This window comes from Anolis carolinensis, unplaced genomic scaffold (assembly GCF_035594765.1).
Source record: "Anolis carolinensis isolate JA03-04 unplaced genomic scaffold, rAnoCar3.1.pri scaffold_7, whole genome shotgun sequence".
Taxonomy (NCBI): Eukaryota; Metazoa; Chordata; class Lepidosauria; order Squamata; family Dactyloidae; genus Anolis; species Anolis carolinensis.
In genome coordinates, this window is record NW_026943818.1 from 28,997,121 (window position 1) to 29,011,003 (window position 13,883).

Below are 13,883 nucleotides of genomic sequence, written 5' to 3' on the forward strand. Positions count from 1 at the left end.
TAATTATTATTATTATTATCCAGGAATAAGCTTCTCCTTTATTTATTTTATTGTATGACACAGCAAACAATATAACTAACTAACTAAATAAATTATTATTATTATTATTATTATTATTATTATTATTATTATTATTATTATTATTATTATTATCCAGGAATAAGCTTCTCCTTTATTTATTTTATTGTATGACACAGCAAACAATATAAATAAATAACTAAATAAATTATTATTATTATTATTATTATTATTATTATTATTATTATTATCCAGGAATAAGCTTCTCCTTTATTTATTTTATTGTATGACACAGCAAACAATATAAATAAATAACTAAATAAATTATTATTATTATTATTATTATTATTATTATTATTATTATTATTATTATTATTATTATCCAGGAATAAGCTTCTCCTTTATTTATTTTATTGTATGACACAGCAAACAATAAAAATAAATAACTAAATAAAAATAATAATAATAATAATAATTATTATTATTATTATCATCCAGAAATAAGCTTCTCCTTTAGTCTGGGATTATTATAAATCCGGAAATCAATTTCTCTTTATTATTATTATTATTATTATTATTATTATTATTATTATTATTATTATTATCATCCAGGAATAAGCTCCTCCTTTATTTATTTTATTGTATGACACAGCAAACAATAAAAATAAATAACTAAATAAATTATTATTATTATTATTATTATTATTATTATTATTATTATTATTATTATTATTATTATTATTATTATTATTATCCAGGAATAAGCTTCTCCTTTATTTATTTTATTGTATGACACAGCAAACAATATAAATAACTAACTAAATTAATTATTATTATTATTATTATTATTATTATTATTATTATCCAGGAATAAGCTTCTCCTTTCGTCTGGGAGTATTATAAATCCGGAAATAAATTTCTCTTTTAGGATATATTGATTATTATTATTGTTCGTTTATAACAATATAATAACTATAATAATATAAAATAAATAAATAAATATATATATACATACATATAATATGAATGAATAAATAAAGTATTAATATTATAAGTTTATATATTCAGAGGTCTGGGTTGCAGCGAGTTTGCCATGTGCCGGCAGCATTCTCTCCTGACATTTCAGTAATCATAATAAGCAATATATCCTTAAAAGAGAAACGTACATATTTATATAAGTTTATATATATATCCTTATATTTATATAAGTTTATATTTATATAAGTTTATATATTCAGAGGTCTGGGTTGCAGCGAGTTTGCCATGTGCCGGCAGCATTCTCTCCTGACATTTCAGTAATCATAATAAGCAATATATCCTTATATTTATATAAGTTTATATTTATATAAGTTTATATATTCAGAGGTCTGGGCTGCAGCGAGTTTGCCATGTGCCGGCAGCATTCTCTCCTGACATTTCAGTAATCATAATAAGCAATATATCCTTATATTTATATAAGTTTATATTTATATAAGTTTATATTTTCAGAGGTCTGGGCTGCAGCGAGTTTGCCATGTGCCGGCAGCATTCTCTCCTGACATTTCAGTCATCATAATAAGCAATATATCCTTATATTTATATAAGTTTATATTTATATAAGTGTATATATTCAGAGGTCTGGGCTGCAGCGAGTTTGCCATGTGCCGGCAGCATTCTCTCCTGACATTTCAGTAATCATAATAAGCAATATATCCTTATATTTATATAAGTTTATATTTATATAAGTTTATATTTTCAGAGGTCTGGGCTGCAGCGAGTTTGCCATGTGCCGGCAGCATTCTCTCCTGACATTTCAGTAATCATAATAAGCAATATATCCTTATATTTATATAAGTTTATATTTATATAAGTTTATATTTTCAGAGGTCTGGGCTGCAGCGAGTTGGCCATGTGCCGGCAGCATTCTCTCCTGACATTTCAGTAATCATAATAAGCAATATATCCTTATATTTATATAAGTTTATATTTATATAAGTGTATATATTCAGAGGTCTGGGCTGCAGCGAGTTTGCCATGTGCCGGCAGCATTCTCTCCTGACATTTCAGTAATCATAATAAGCAATATATCCTTATATTTATATAAGTTTATATTTATATAAGTTTATATATTCAGAGGTCTGGGCTGCAGCGAGTTGGCCATGTGCCGGCAGCATTCTCTCCTGACATTTCGCCCACACCTATTGGCAGACATCCTCAGAGGTGGTGAGGTCTTGCTTGCCATGAAGGAGGGGAATTTGAGCCTGGGCAAAGCGGCCACAAAGAAAAGGGACAGGAAGAGCGTTGTTGTTGTTGTTGTTGTTGTTGTTGTTTATTGGGAACCATATAGTAATAAGAAAGAAACAACGAACTCGCAGAACGTGGAGAATAAATAGCAACGATCCGTGGGTCCATCAGCCTTTGAGGGAGGACATCCCGGCCCTCATGATCTCGTCCACCAGGAGGATGTTGCTGGCAATGACCGTGCTGCCGGAGGGAGAAAAAACATACATTATACATATACCATAAGGTGGAAGGGAACCCCAAAGGCCATCCAGACCAATATCAGAATGAATCAGAATAATAATCATAAGGAAGGGATGGACTCTAGGAATACAATGACAACAATGATGACGATCTAAAAGGGATGGACTGGGTGACCCTTGGGGGTCTCTTCCAACTCTAAGACTTACAATCTCTATATATAAAAGAGTGATGGCATCACGGCAACCCACCAAACAACAAAACTACAGGCCCCACAACTTCGAAATTTGACAACACAACCCATCGTCCACGCCTCTAGGTTGATACAACAAAAAGAAAAGAAAAATAAAGTCCTAATCAGAGAGAGAGAGAGGAATAATGGCTTTTATCCAATTGCTGCCAGTTAGAAGGCTAAGCTCCTCCAACTTGGTCTCCTAGCAACCCAATAAAAAATAATAACAAATACACAAAAATTGATACAATAAAATACTATAATAACAGAAAATAACTAAAAATAATAAAAGAAAATAATAAAATATAATAAATAAAAATATAACTTACTATAAAATTAATTAAAAAATGCAAATAACGTCCAATAAAAATTACACAACAATTTTAACCAATACCACCACCACTTTGCCACAGCAACGCGTGGCCGGGCACAGCTAGTAATAATAATAATAATAATAATAATAATAATAATAATAATAATAATAATAATAATAGTAAGGAAGGGATGGACTGGATGGCCCTTGGGAGTCTCTTCTAACTCTAGGAATTAGAATAATAATAATAATAATAATAATAATAATAATAATAATAATAATAATAATAATAATAAGGAAGGGATGGACTGGATGACCATTGGGGTCCCTTCTAATTTTAGGACAACAATAATAATAATGTGGAAGAGATGGACTGGGTGGCCCTTGGGAGTCTCTTCTAACTCTTGGACTTACAATAATAATAATAATAATAATAATAATAATAAGGAAGGGATGGACTGGATGACTATTAGGGTCCCCTCCAACTCCAGGACTATAATAATAATAATAATAATAATAATAATAATAATAATAATAATAATAATAATAATAAGGAAGGGATGGACTGGATGACTATTAGGGTCCCCTCCATCTCCAGGACTATAATAATAATAATAATAATAATAATAAGGAAGAGATGGACTGGATGACCACTAGGGTACCCTCCAATTCAAGGACTACAACAACAACAATAATAATAATAATAATAATAATAATAATAAGGAAGGGATAGATTGGGTAGCAATTGGGGTCCTAACTCTAGGACTTACAATAATAATAATAATAATAATAATAAGGAAGGGATGGACTGGATGGCCCTTGGGGTCCCCCCAACCCTACAATTATATTAATATTATTAATAATAATAATAATAATAATAATAATAAATAGTAAGGTGGGAAGGGTGGACTGGGTGGCCTCCAGAGTCCCCCCAACCCTTCCTCGGGGTCTATGCTTCCTGCTTGAGAGGTGTCGAGATGCCAGCCATAAAACCTCAATTGCACTCTGGTATGCGAGAGCCCCTATATAAATGGGCCAAAGAGAAGGTTCTGGTATTCGGTACCAATTGTCGGGTTCTCTTCTCCCAGTTGTGCTGTGGGTCAGTCTCCCACCGGAAAAAGCACCAAGACACACGCTGGTAGATTCCAACAGGTTTTATTGTGCCGAATACCAGAACCTTCCCTTTGGCCCATTTATTTAGGGGGCTCTCACATACCAGAGGGTCATTGAGGTTTTATGGCTGGCATCTGTTCTTTGTCAGCTGACCAGAGATGCCAAAGATTGGAGATCGTGACATAACAGGTTTTATTGTACCGAATACCAGTACCTTCTCTTTGGCCCATTTATATAGGGGGCTCTCACATACCAGAATGCAATTGAGGTTTTACGGCTGGCATCTGTTCTTTGTCAGCCGGCCGGAGATGTCAAAGATTGGAGATCATGACATAACAGGTTTTATTGTACTGAATACCAGTACCTTCTCTTTGGGCCATTTATATAGGGGGCTCTCACATACCAGAATGCAATTGAGGTTTTATGGCTGGCATCTGTTCTTTGTCAGCCGGCCGGAGACGTGAAAGATTGGAGATCATGACATAACAGGTTTTATTGTACCGAATACCAGAACCTTCCCTTTGGCCCATTTATATAGGGGGCTCTCACATACCAGAGGGTCATTGAGGTTTTACGGCTGGCACCTGTTCTTTGTCAGCCGGCCGGAGATGCCAAAGATTGGAGATCATGACATAACAGGTTTTATTGTAACGAATACCAGAACCTTCCCTTTGGCCCATTTATATAGGGGGCTCTCACATACCAGAGGGTCATTGAGGTTTTACGGCTGGCATCAGTTCTTTGTCAGCTGAGGGGAGATGTCAAAGATTGGAGATCATGACATAACAGGTTTTTATGGTACCAAATACCAGAACCTTCTCTTTGGCCTATTTATATAGGGGCTCTCACATACCAGAGTGCAATTGAGGTTTTATGGCTGAGATCTGTTCTTTGTCAGCCGATCGGAGATGTCAAAGATTGGAGGTCATGAGAAGAGGCCAGAGGAGGGGCTGGGTGTGGAAATCCTTACCTGGAATGAAGCAGCTGCTTCTTGACGTTGTAATTGTCCCAGACGCCTGCCGCGGCCGCTATCATGGGCTCGCCTGCAAAAGAGTCACAAAACTAAGTTAAAAAGCCCTGAGCACTGGCCGTGGAAGTGGAGCAGGGAGGCGCGAGTGCGGAGGGGAACGTACCCGAGTGGAGGTCCACGCCCACCAGCTGCCCGGCTGCGGCAAACTCCGCCTGGACCTTGACCAGCGTCTCCTGGGGGTCGTAGCCCGAGTTCTGGGCCAGGACCTGGAGGGAGGGCCAGACAAAAACAACGTTTGGCCACCACAACCTATCCGGGGCTCCTTCCTTTAAGGCCTGGGGTGGCAGTCCGTCCCGCAAAGGCTTCCCCCTCCTCCTCCTTCCTACCTTGGGGATGATGAGCAGGGCGTCTGCGAAGGCCTGGACGCCCAGCTGGGCCCGGCCCTTGACCGAGGGCTTGTGCTTGACCAGGGCGTCCGCTATGGCCACCTCCAGGGCCCCCGCACCCGGCACCACGCAACCTGCAATTTTTTTGGGGGGGAAATGGCACTCAGGTTTCTCAACGGTTAGACTGACGTACCTAGTGATCTCTCTCTCTGAACTGTCAAAGATACACCAATGCGCAAGAACGCACACACACGTATATACAGTAGAGTCTCACTAATCCAAGCCTCTGGATAATCCAAGCCATTTTTGTAGTCAATGTTTCCAATAAATCGTGATATTTTGGTGCTAAATTCATAAACACAGTAATTACTACATAACCTTACTGCGTACTGAACTACTTTTTCTGTCCAATTTGTCGTATAACATGAAGTTTTGGTGCTTAATTTGTAAAATCATAACCTCATTTGATGTTTAATAATCTTTTCCTTGATCAGTCCTTATAATCCAAGATATTCGCTTATCCAAGCTTCTGCCGGCCCGTTTAGCTTGGATTAGTGAGACTCTACTGTATATATCTCAAGAGACAAAAACCAGCACACGCCTGAAGCCTCTAATAATAATAATAATAATAATAATAATAATAATAATTATTATTATTATTATTATTATTTTATTTTTGTACCCCGCCACCATCTCCCCAGAGGGACTCGGGGCGGCTTACAGATATAAAACCAACATACAATACAGTAGAGTCTCACTTATCCAACACTCGCTTATCCAAGCCTCTGGATAATCCAAGCCATTTTTGTAGTCAATGTTTCCAATAAATCGTGATATTTTGGTGCTAAATTCATAAATACAGTAATTACAACGTAACATTTCTGCGTATTGAACTACTTTTTCTGTCAAATTTGTTGTATAACATGAAGTTTTGGTGCTTAATTTGTAAAATCATAACCTAATTTGATGTTTAATAATTACAGTAGTAATTACTGTATTTATTAATTTAGCACCAAAATATCACGATGTATTGAAAACATTGACTGCAAAAATGTGTTGGATAATCCAGAACGTTGGATAAGTGAGACTCTACTGTATGTATAGTTTAAATAACAAAAATATATAATTGTAATATATAACTGTATTTAATAAATCAAAAACTATTTACTAACATTATTTACATATACAACAATCTATGGTACCTCTTGCAGTTTCCACGCTGATTTCTCTCTATTTTAGTTTCAATGTAGTCATGAATAATGAATAATATAATAGTAATAATATGATAATACACTACAATAATAGAATAATAATAGAATGATTATATATATAGTAGAGTCTCACTTATCCAAGCCTCGCTTATCCAAGCCTGTCCTGTGCCTGTCCTCTGGGCTGAGTAGGTTGCTAGGAGACCAAGTGGGTGGAGCTTAGCCTTCAAACTGGCAGCAATTGGATAAAAACTATTATTCCTCTCCCTCTAATTAGGACTATTTTTCTTTTCTTTTTGTTGTATCAACCTAGAGCCGTGGATGATGGGTTGTGTCATCAAATTTTGAGGTTGGGGGGCCTGTAGTTTTGTTGTTTTGTCCGCTGCCCTGATGCCATCACTCTTTTATATATATAGACTACCTGTGCCCGGCCACGCGTTGCTGTGGCAAAGTGGTGGTAGTATTGCTTGAAAATTGTTGTGTAATTTTTATTTGACTTTATTTGCATTTTTTTATTAATTTTATTGTAAGTTATATTTATATTTATTATACTTTATTATTTTCTTGTATTATTTTTAGTTATTTTCTGTTATTATAGTATTTTATTGTATTAATTTTTAGTGTTTTTATTATTTTTATTGGGTTGCTAGGAGACCAAGTTGGAGGAGCTTAGCCTTCTAACTGGCAGCAATTGGATAAAAGCAATTTTTCCTCTCTCTCTAATTAGGACTTTATTTTTCTTTTCTATTTGTTGTATCAACCTAGAGGTGTGGATGATGGGTTGTGTCATCAAATTTCGAGGTTGGGGGGCCTGTAGTTTTGTTGTTTTGTGGGTCGCTGTGATGCCATCACTCTTTTATATATATAGATGGATAAAAGCAATTATTCCTCTCTCTCTAATTAGGATTTTATTTTTATTGTATCAACCTAGAGGCGTGGATGATGGGTTGTGTTGTCAAATTTCGAGATTGGGGGGCTTGTAGTTTTGTTGTTTTCTGGGTCGCCGTGATGCCATCACTCTTTTATAAATATAGATTTTAATTAATTTTATTGTAAGTTATATTTATATTTATTATACTTTATTATTTCCTTGTATTATTTTTAGTTATTTTCTGTTATTATAGTATTTTATTATATTAATTTTTTAGTCTTTTATATTATTTTTTAATTGGGTTGCTGGGAGACCAAGTTGGAGGAGCTTAGCCTTCTAACTGGCAGCAATTGGATAAAAGCAATTTTTCCTCTCCCTCTAATTAGGACTTTATTTTTCTTTTCTTTTTGTTGTATCAACCTAGAGGCGTGGATGATGGGTTGTGTTGTCAAATTTCGAGGTTGGGGGGCCTGTAGTTTTGTTGTTTTGTGGGTCGCTGTGATGCCATCACTCTTTTATATATATAGATGGATAAAAGCAATTATTCCTCTCTCTCTAATTAGGACTTTATTTTTCTTTTCTTTCTGTTGTATCAACCTAGAGGCGTGGATGATGGGTTGTGTTGTCAAATTTCGAGGTTGGGGGGCCTGTAGTTTTGTTGTTTTGTGGGTCGCCGTGATGCCATCACTCTTTTATATATATAGATGGATAAAAGCAATTATTCCTCTCTCTCTAATTAGGACTTTATTTTTCTTTTCTTTTTGTTGTATCAACTTAGAGGCGTGGATGATGGGTTGTGTTGTCAAATTTCGAGGTTGGGGGGGCCTGTAGTTTTGTTGTTTTGTGGGTCGCTGTGATGCCATCACTCTTTTATATATATAGATGGATAAAAGCAATTATTCCCCTCTCTCTAATTAGGACTTTATTTTTCTTTTCTTTCTGTTGTATCAACCTAGAGGCGTGGATGATGGGTTGTGTTGTCAAATTTCGAGGTTGGGGGGGCCTGTAGTTTTGTTGTTTTGTGGGTCGCTGTGATGCCATCACTCTTTTATATATATAGATGGATAAAAGCAATTATTCCCCTCTCTCTAATTAGGACTTTATTTTTCTTTTCTTTCTGTTGTATCAACCTAGAGGCGTGGATGATGGGTTGTGTTGTCAAATTTCGAGGTTGGGGGGGCCTGTAGTTTTGTTGTTTTGTGGGTCGCTGTGATGCCATCACTCTTTTATATATATAGATGGATAAAAGCAATTATTCCCCTCTCTCTAATTAGGACTTTATTTTTCTTTTCTTTCTGTTGTATCAACCTAGAGGCGTGGATGATGGGTTGTGTTGTCAAATTTCGAGGTTGGGGGGCCTGTAGTTTTGTTGTTTTGTGGGTCGCCGTGATGCCATCACTTTTTATATATATAGATGGATAAAAGCAATTATTCCTCTCTCTCTAATTAGGACTTTATTTTTCTTTTCTTTTTGTTGTATCAACCTAGAGGCGTGGATGATGGGTTGTGTTGTCAAATTTCGAGGTTGGGGGGCCTGTAGTTTTGTTGTTTTGTGGGTCGCCGTGATGCCATCACTTTTTATATATATAGATGGATAAAAGCAATTATTCCTCTCTCTCTAATTAGGACTTTATTTTTCTTTTCTTTTTGTTGTATCAACCTAGAGGCGTGGATGATGGGTTGTGTCGTCAAATTTCGAGGTTGGGGGGCCTGTAGTTTTGTTGTTTTGTGGGTCGCTGTGATGCCATCACTCTTTTATATATATAGATGGATAAAAGCAATTATTCCTCTCTCTCTAATTAGGATTTTATTTTTCTTTTCTTTTTGTTGTATCAACCTAGAGGCGTGGATGAGGGGTTGTGTTGTCAAATTTCGAGGTTGGGGGGCCTGTAGTTTTGTTGTTTTGTGGGTCGCCGTGATGCCATCACTCTTTTATATATATAGATAATAAATAATAATTATTATTGCTCAGTGGCTAACTATAGTCCGGCCCCTCCAACGGTCCAAAGGATCGTGAACTGGCCCCCTGTTTAAAAAGTTTGGGGACCCCTAGAATCATAGAATAGTAGAGTTGGAAGAGACCTCATGGGCCATCCAGTCCAACCCCCTGCCAAGAAGCAGGAAACCACATTCAAAGCACCCCCGACAGATGGCCATCCAGCCTCTGCTTAAAAGCCTCCAAGGAAGGAGCCTCCACCACGGCCCCGGGGAGAGAGTTCCACTGTCGAACAGCCCTTCTCACAGTGAGGAAGTTCTTCCTGATGTTCAGGTGGAATCTCCTTCCTTTCCTGTAGTTTGAAGCCCTTGTTCCCTTGTGTCCTAGTCTGCAGGGCAGCAGAAAACAAGCTCCCTCCCTCCTCCCTAGGACTTCCCCTCACGTATTTGTCCATGGCTCTCATGTCTCCTCTCAGCCTTCTCTTCTGCAGGCTAAACAGGCCCAGCTCTTTAAGCCGCTCCTCATAGGGCTTGTTCTCCAGACCCTTGATCATTTTAGTCACCCTCCTCTGGACGCTTTCCAGCTTGTCAACATCTCCCTTCAACTGTGGTGCCCAAAATTGGACACAGTGTGATTCCAGGCGTGGTCTGGATCATCTGTCAGGGGTGCTTTGAATGTGGTTTCCTGCTTCTTGGCAGAATGGGGTTGGACTGGATGACCCGTGAGGTCTCTTCCAACTCTACTATTCTATGATTCCTTCCTTCTTCCTTCCTCCGATACTTCTATTCTCCGGGTTGTTGTGTGTCTTTCGGGCTGTGTGGCCATGTTCCAGAAGCATTCTCTCCTGACGTTTCGCCCACATCTATGGCAGGCATCCTCAGAGGCGGTGAGGTATGGAGAAAACTAAGCAAAGAGGTAAATATATATCTGTGGAAAGTCTAGGGTGAGAGAGGTCAGTGTGAATGTTGTGTAGTTAATCACTTTAATTAGCATTGAAAAGCTTATCTGCTGTCTTCTTCCTGCCTCTGGGGCATCCTTTGTTTAGAGTCGTTAACTGCCCTAGGTTGATTCATGTCTGGAAATCCTCTGTTTTCAGAGTATTGCTTTTTATTTACTGTTCTGATTTTTGAGTTTTTTTAATACTGGTAGCCAGATTTTGTTCATTTTCATGGTTTCTTCCTTTCTGTTGAAGTTGTCCACATGCTTGTGGATTTCAGTGGCTTCTCTGTGTCGTCTGACATGATAGTTGTTAGAATAGTCCAGCATTTTTGTGTTCTCAAATAGTATTCTGTGTCCAGGCTGGTTCATCAAATGCTCTGCTATGGCTGATTTCTCTGGTTGAATTAGTCTGCAGTGCCTTTCATGTTCTTTGACTCTTGTTTGGGCAATGCTGCGTTTGGTGGTCCCTATGTAGACTTGTCCACAGCTGCATGGGATCCGGTAGACTCCTGCAGAAGAGAGAGGATCCCTCTTCTGCAATCAATCAATCAAGAAACCATGAAAATGAACAAAATCTGGCTACCAGTATTAAAAAGCTCAAAAATCAGAACAGTAAATAAAAAGCAATACTCTGAAAACAGAGGATTTCCAGACATGAATCAACCCAGGGCAGTTAACGACTCTAAACAAAGGATGCCCCAGAGGCAGGAAGAAGACAGCAGATAAGCTTTTCAATGCTAATTAAAGTGATTAACTACATAACATTCACACTGACCTCTCTCACCCTAGACTTTCCACAGATAGATATTTACCTCTTTGCTTAGTTTTCTCCATACCTCACCACCTCTGAGGATGCCTGCCCTAGATGTGGGCGAAACGTCAGGAGAGAATGCTTCTGGAACATGGCCACACAGCCCGAAAGACACACAACCACCCTGTGATCCTGGCCATGAAAGCCTTCGACAACACACCTCACAACCTCTGAGGATGCCTGCCCTAGATGTGGGCGAAACGTCAGGAGAGAATGCTTCTGGAACATGGCCACACAGCCCGAAAGACACACAACAACCCTGTGATCCTGGCCATGAAAGCCTTCGACAACACACCTCACCACCTCTGAGGATGCCTGCCCTAGATGTGGGCGAAACGTCAGGAGAGAATGCTTCTGGAACAAGGCCACACAGCCCGAAAGACACACAACAACCCTGTGATCCTGGCCATGAAAGCCTTCGACAACACACCTCACCACCTCTGAGGATGCCTGCCCTAGATGTGGGCGAAACGTCAGGAGAGAATGCTTCTGGAACAAGGCCACACAGCCCGAAAGACACACAACAACCCTGTGATCCTGGCCATGAAAGCCTTCGACAACACACCTCACCACCTCTGAGGATGCCTGCCCTAGATGTGGGCGAAACGTCAGGAGAGAATGCTTCTGGAACAAGGCCACACAGCCCGAAAGACACACAACAACCCTGTGATCCTGGCCATGAAAGCCTTCGACAACACACCTCACCACCTCTGAGGATGCCTGCCCTAGATGTGGGCGAAACGTCAGGAGAGAATGCTTCTGGAACAAGGCCACACAGCCCGAAAGACACACAACAACCCTGTGATCCTGGCCATGAAAGCCTTCGACAACACACCTCACCACCTCTGAGGATGCCTGCCCTAGATGTGGGCGAAACGTCAGGAGAGAATGCTTCTGGAACAAGGCCACACAGCCCGAAAGACACACAACAACCCTGTGATCCTGGCCATGAAAGCCTTCGACAACACACCTCACCACCTCTGAGGATGCCTGCCCTAGATGTGGGCGAAACGTCAGGAGAGAATGCTTCTGGAACAAGGCCACACAGCCCGAAAGACACACAACAACCCTGTGATCCTGGCCATGAAAGCCTTCGACAACACACCTCACCACCTCTGAGGATGCCTGCCCTAGATGTGGGCGAAACGTCAGGAGAGAATGCTTCTGGAACAAGGCCACACAGCCCGAAAGACACACAACAACCCTGTGATCCTGGCCATGAAAGCCTTCGACAACACTTCTATTCTCCGCTTCCCCCCTCCCTCCCTCCCTGGCGATGTCCCCGGACTGACCGTCCTCGAGGGCGTTCTTGACGGCGCGCAGCCCGTCCCGGAGGGCGTCCTTGATCTGGGTGAGGGTGTGCTTGTTGGGGCCCTTGATCAGCAGCGTCACCGAACGGGGGTTGTCGCACTTCTCCACAAAGGTGAACTTCTCCTCGCCCTGGGAAAGAGAGAGACAGACAGAGAGAGAGAGGGGTGAGGGCCTGAGATGCCACCCCGCGTTGGGCTGAAGAATATTGTTATGGCTCCACCTCACAGCTTCTCTCCCAGAGCCGAGACTAGATCCATGACATTGGTAAAACTATTTACCAAGTTGGACTGTATGCAGCAGTAATCAACACACACAGACTTGCAGACGACAGACAAACACAGGACTGCTCTGTTGTTATGGTTGAGCCTTCTGGCTCCGATACTGGGAGACGTGGTCGTAAGACTCCTCGGGAGTCAGACTCTCTTGAGGAGCGAGAAAGGAAACGGCTGCGGGACTTATTTGCAGAACCAACTGACGAAGTCTCCTTTGAGCAGGGGTCCCCAAACTTTTTAAGCAGAGGGCCGGTCCACAATCCTTCAGACGGTTGAGGGGCCAAATTATCATTCGGGAAAAAAAAATACAAACAAATTCCTATGCATACTGCACATGTCTTATTTGTAGTGCAACAACAACAAGAACAAAAGAATACAATATTTAAAAATGAAAACAATTTTAACCAACATAAACCTATTAGGATTTCAATGGAAAGTGTGGGCCTGCTACTGGCCAATGAGATAGTCAAGTTAATTAGGATTGTTGTTGTTGTTGTGTGCCTTCAAGTCATGTCAGACTCTGGCCGAGCCTAAGTCTAAAATTAATTATTTATTTACTGCATTTATTTACTACATTTATATCCCACCCTTCTCACCCCGAAGGGGACTCAGAGCAGCTATATGTACATGCAATATATTATATTATTAGCATAACACAATATTAGCATTATATATTACTATATTGAACTACACCACTATACTATTATATAATATGTAATATATAACATACAATTAATATTATTATATGGTATTACTATTAGTATTATATTGTATAACATAAGATTATTATCAATATTATATGTATATACAATATGTTATATTATTAAAACTGATATAAAAATATTATATTATAAAACTGAGGGCGGGGGCCAGGTAAATGACCTTGGAGGGCCGCATCCGGCCCCCGGGCCTTAGTTTGGGGACCCCTGGCCTAGTCTTTTGTTTCTTACGGGCATTTTTAGTTCTGTAACTTTAATAAACTGTGTTGAACTTTATTTGGTGGCGTTCTGTCTATGACATCTGTTCTCCAACGGAACTTGACT

At 39.5% G+C, this 13,883-nt stretch overlaps 1 protein-coding gene across 1 annotated transcript in view; it reads right to left on the minus strand.

Moving 5' to 3' along the window:
• Window positions 1–2,298: 2,298 nt before the first annotated feature.
• The window catches only part of cct6a (chaperonin containing TCP1 subunit 6A), a 29,810-nt gene continuing 18,225 nt past the window's right edge, over window positions 2,299–13,883 (minus strand). Inside the window, exons 10-14 of the mRNA XM_062960483.1 lie at window positions 12,550–12,697; window positions 5,493–5,626; window positions 5,270–5,372; window positions 5,107–5,179; window positions 2,299–2,481 (exon numbers count right to left, since the gene is read on the minus strand). Of these exons, the coding sequence (XP_062816553.1) occupies window positions 2,409–2,481; window positions 5,107–5,179; window positions 5,270–5,372; window positions 5,493–5,626; window positions 12,550–12,697 (531 nt within the window). The 3' untranslated portion in view covers window positions 2,299–2,408. The remainder of the gene's footprint in view (window positions 2,482–5,106; window positions 5,180–5,269; window positions 5,373–5,492; window positions 5,627–12,549; window positions 12,698–13,883) is intronic.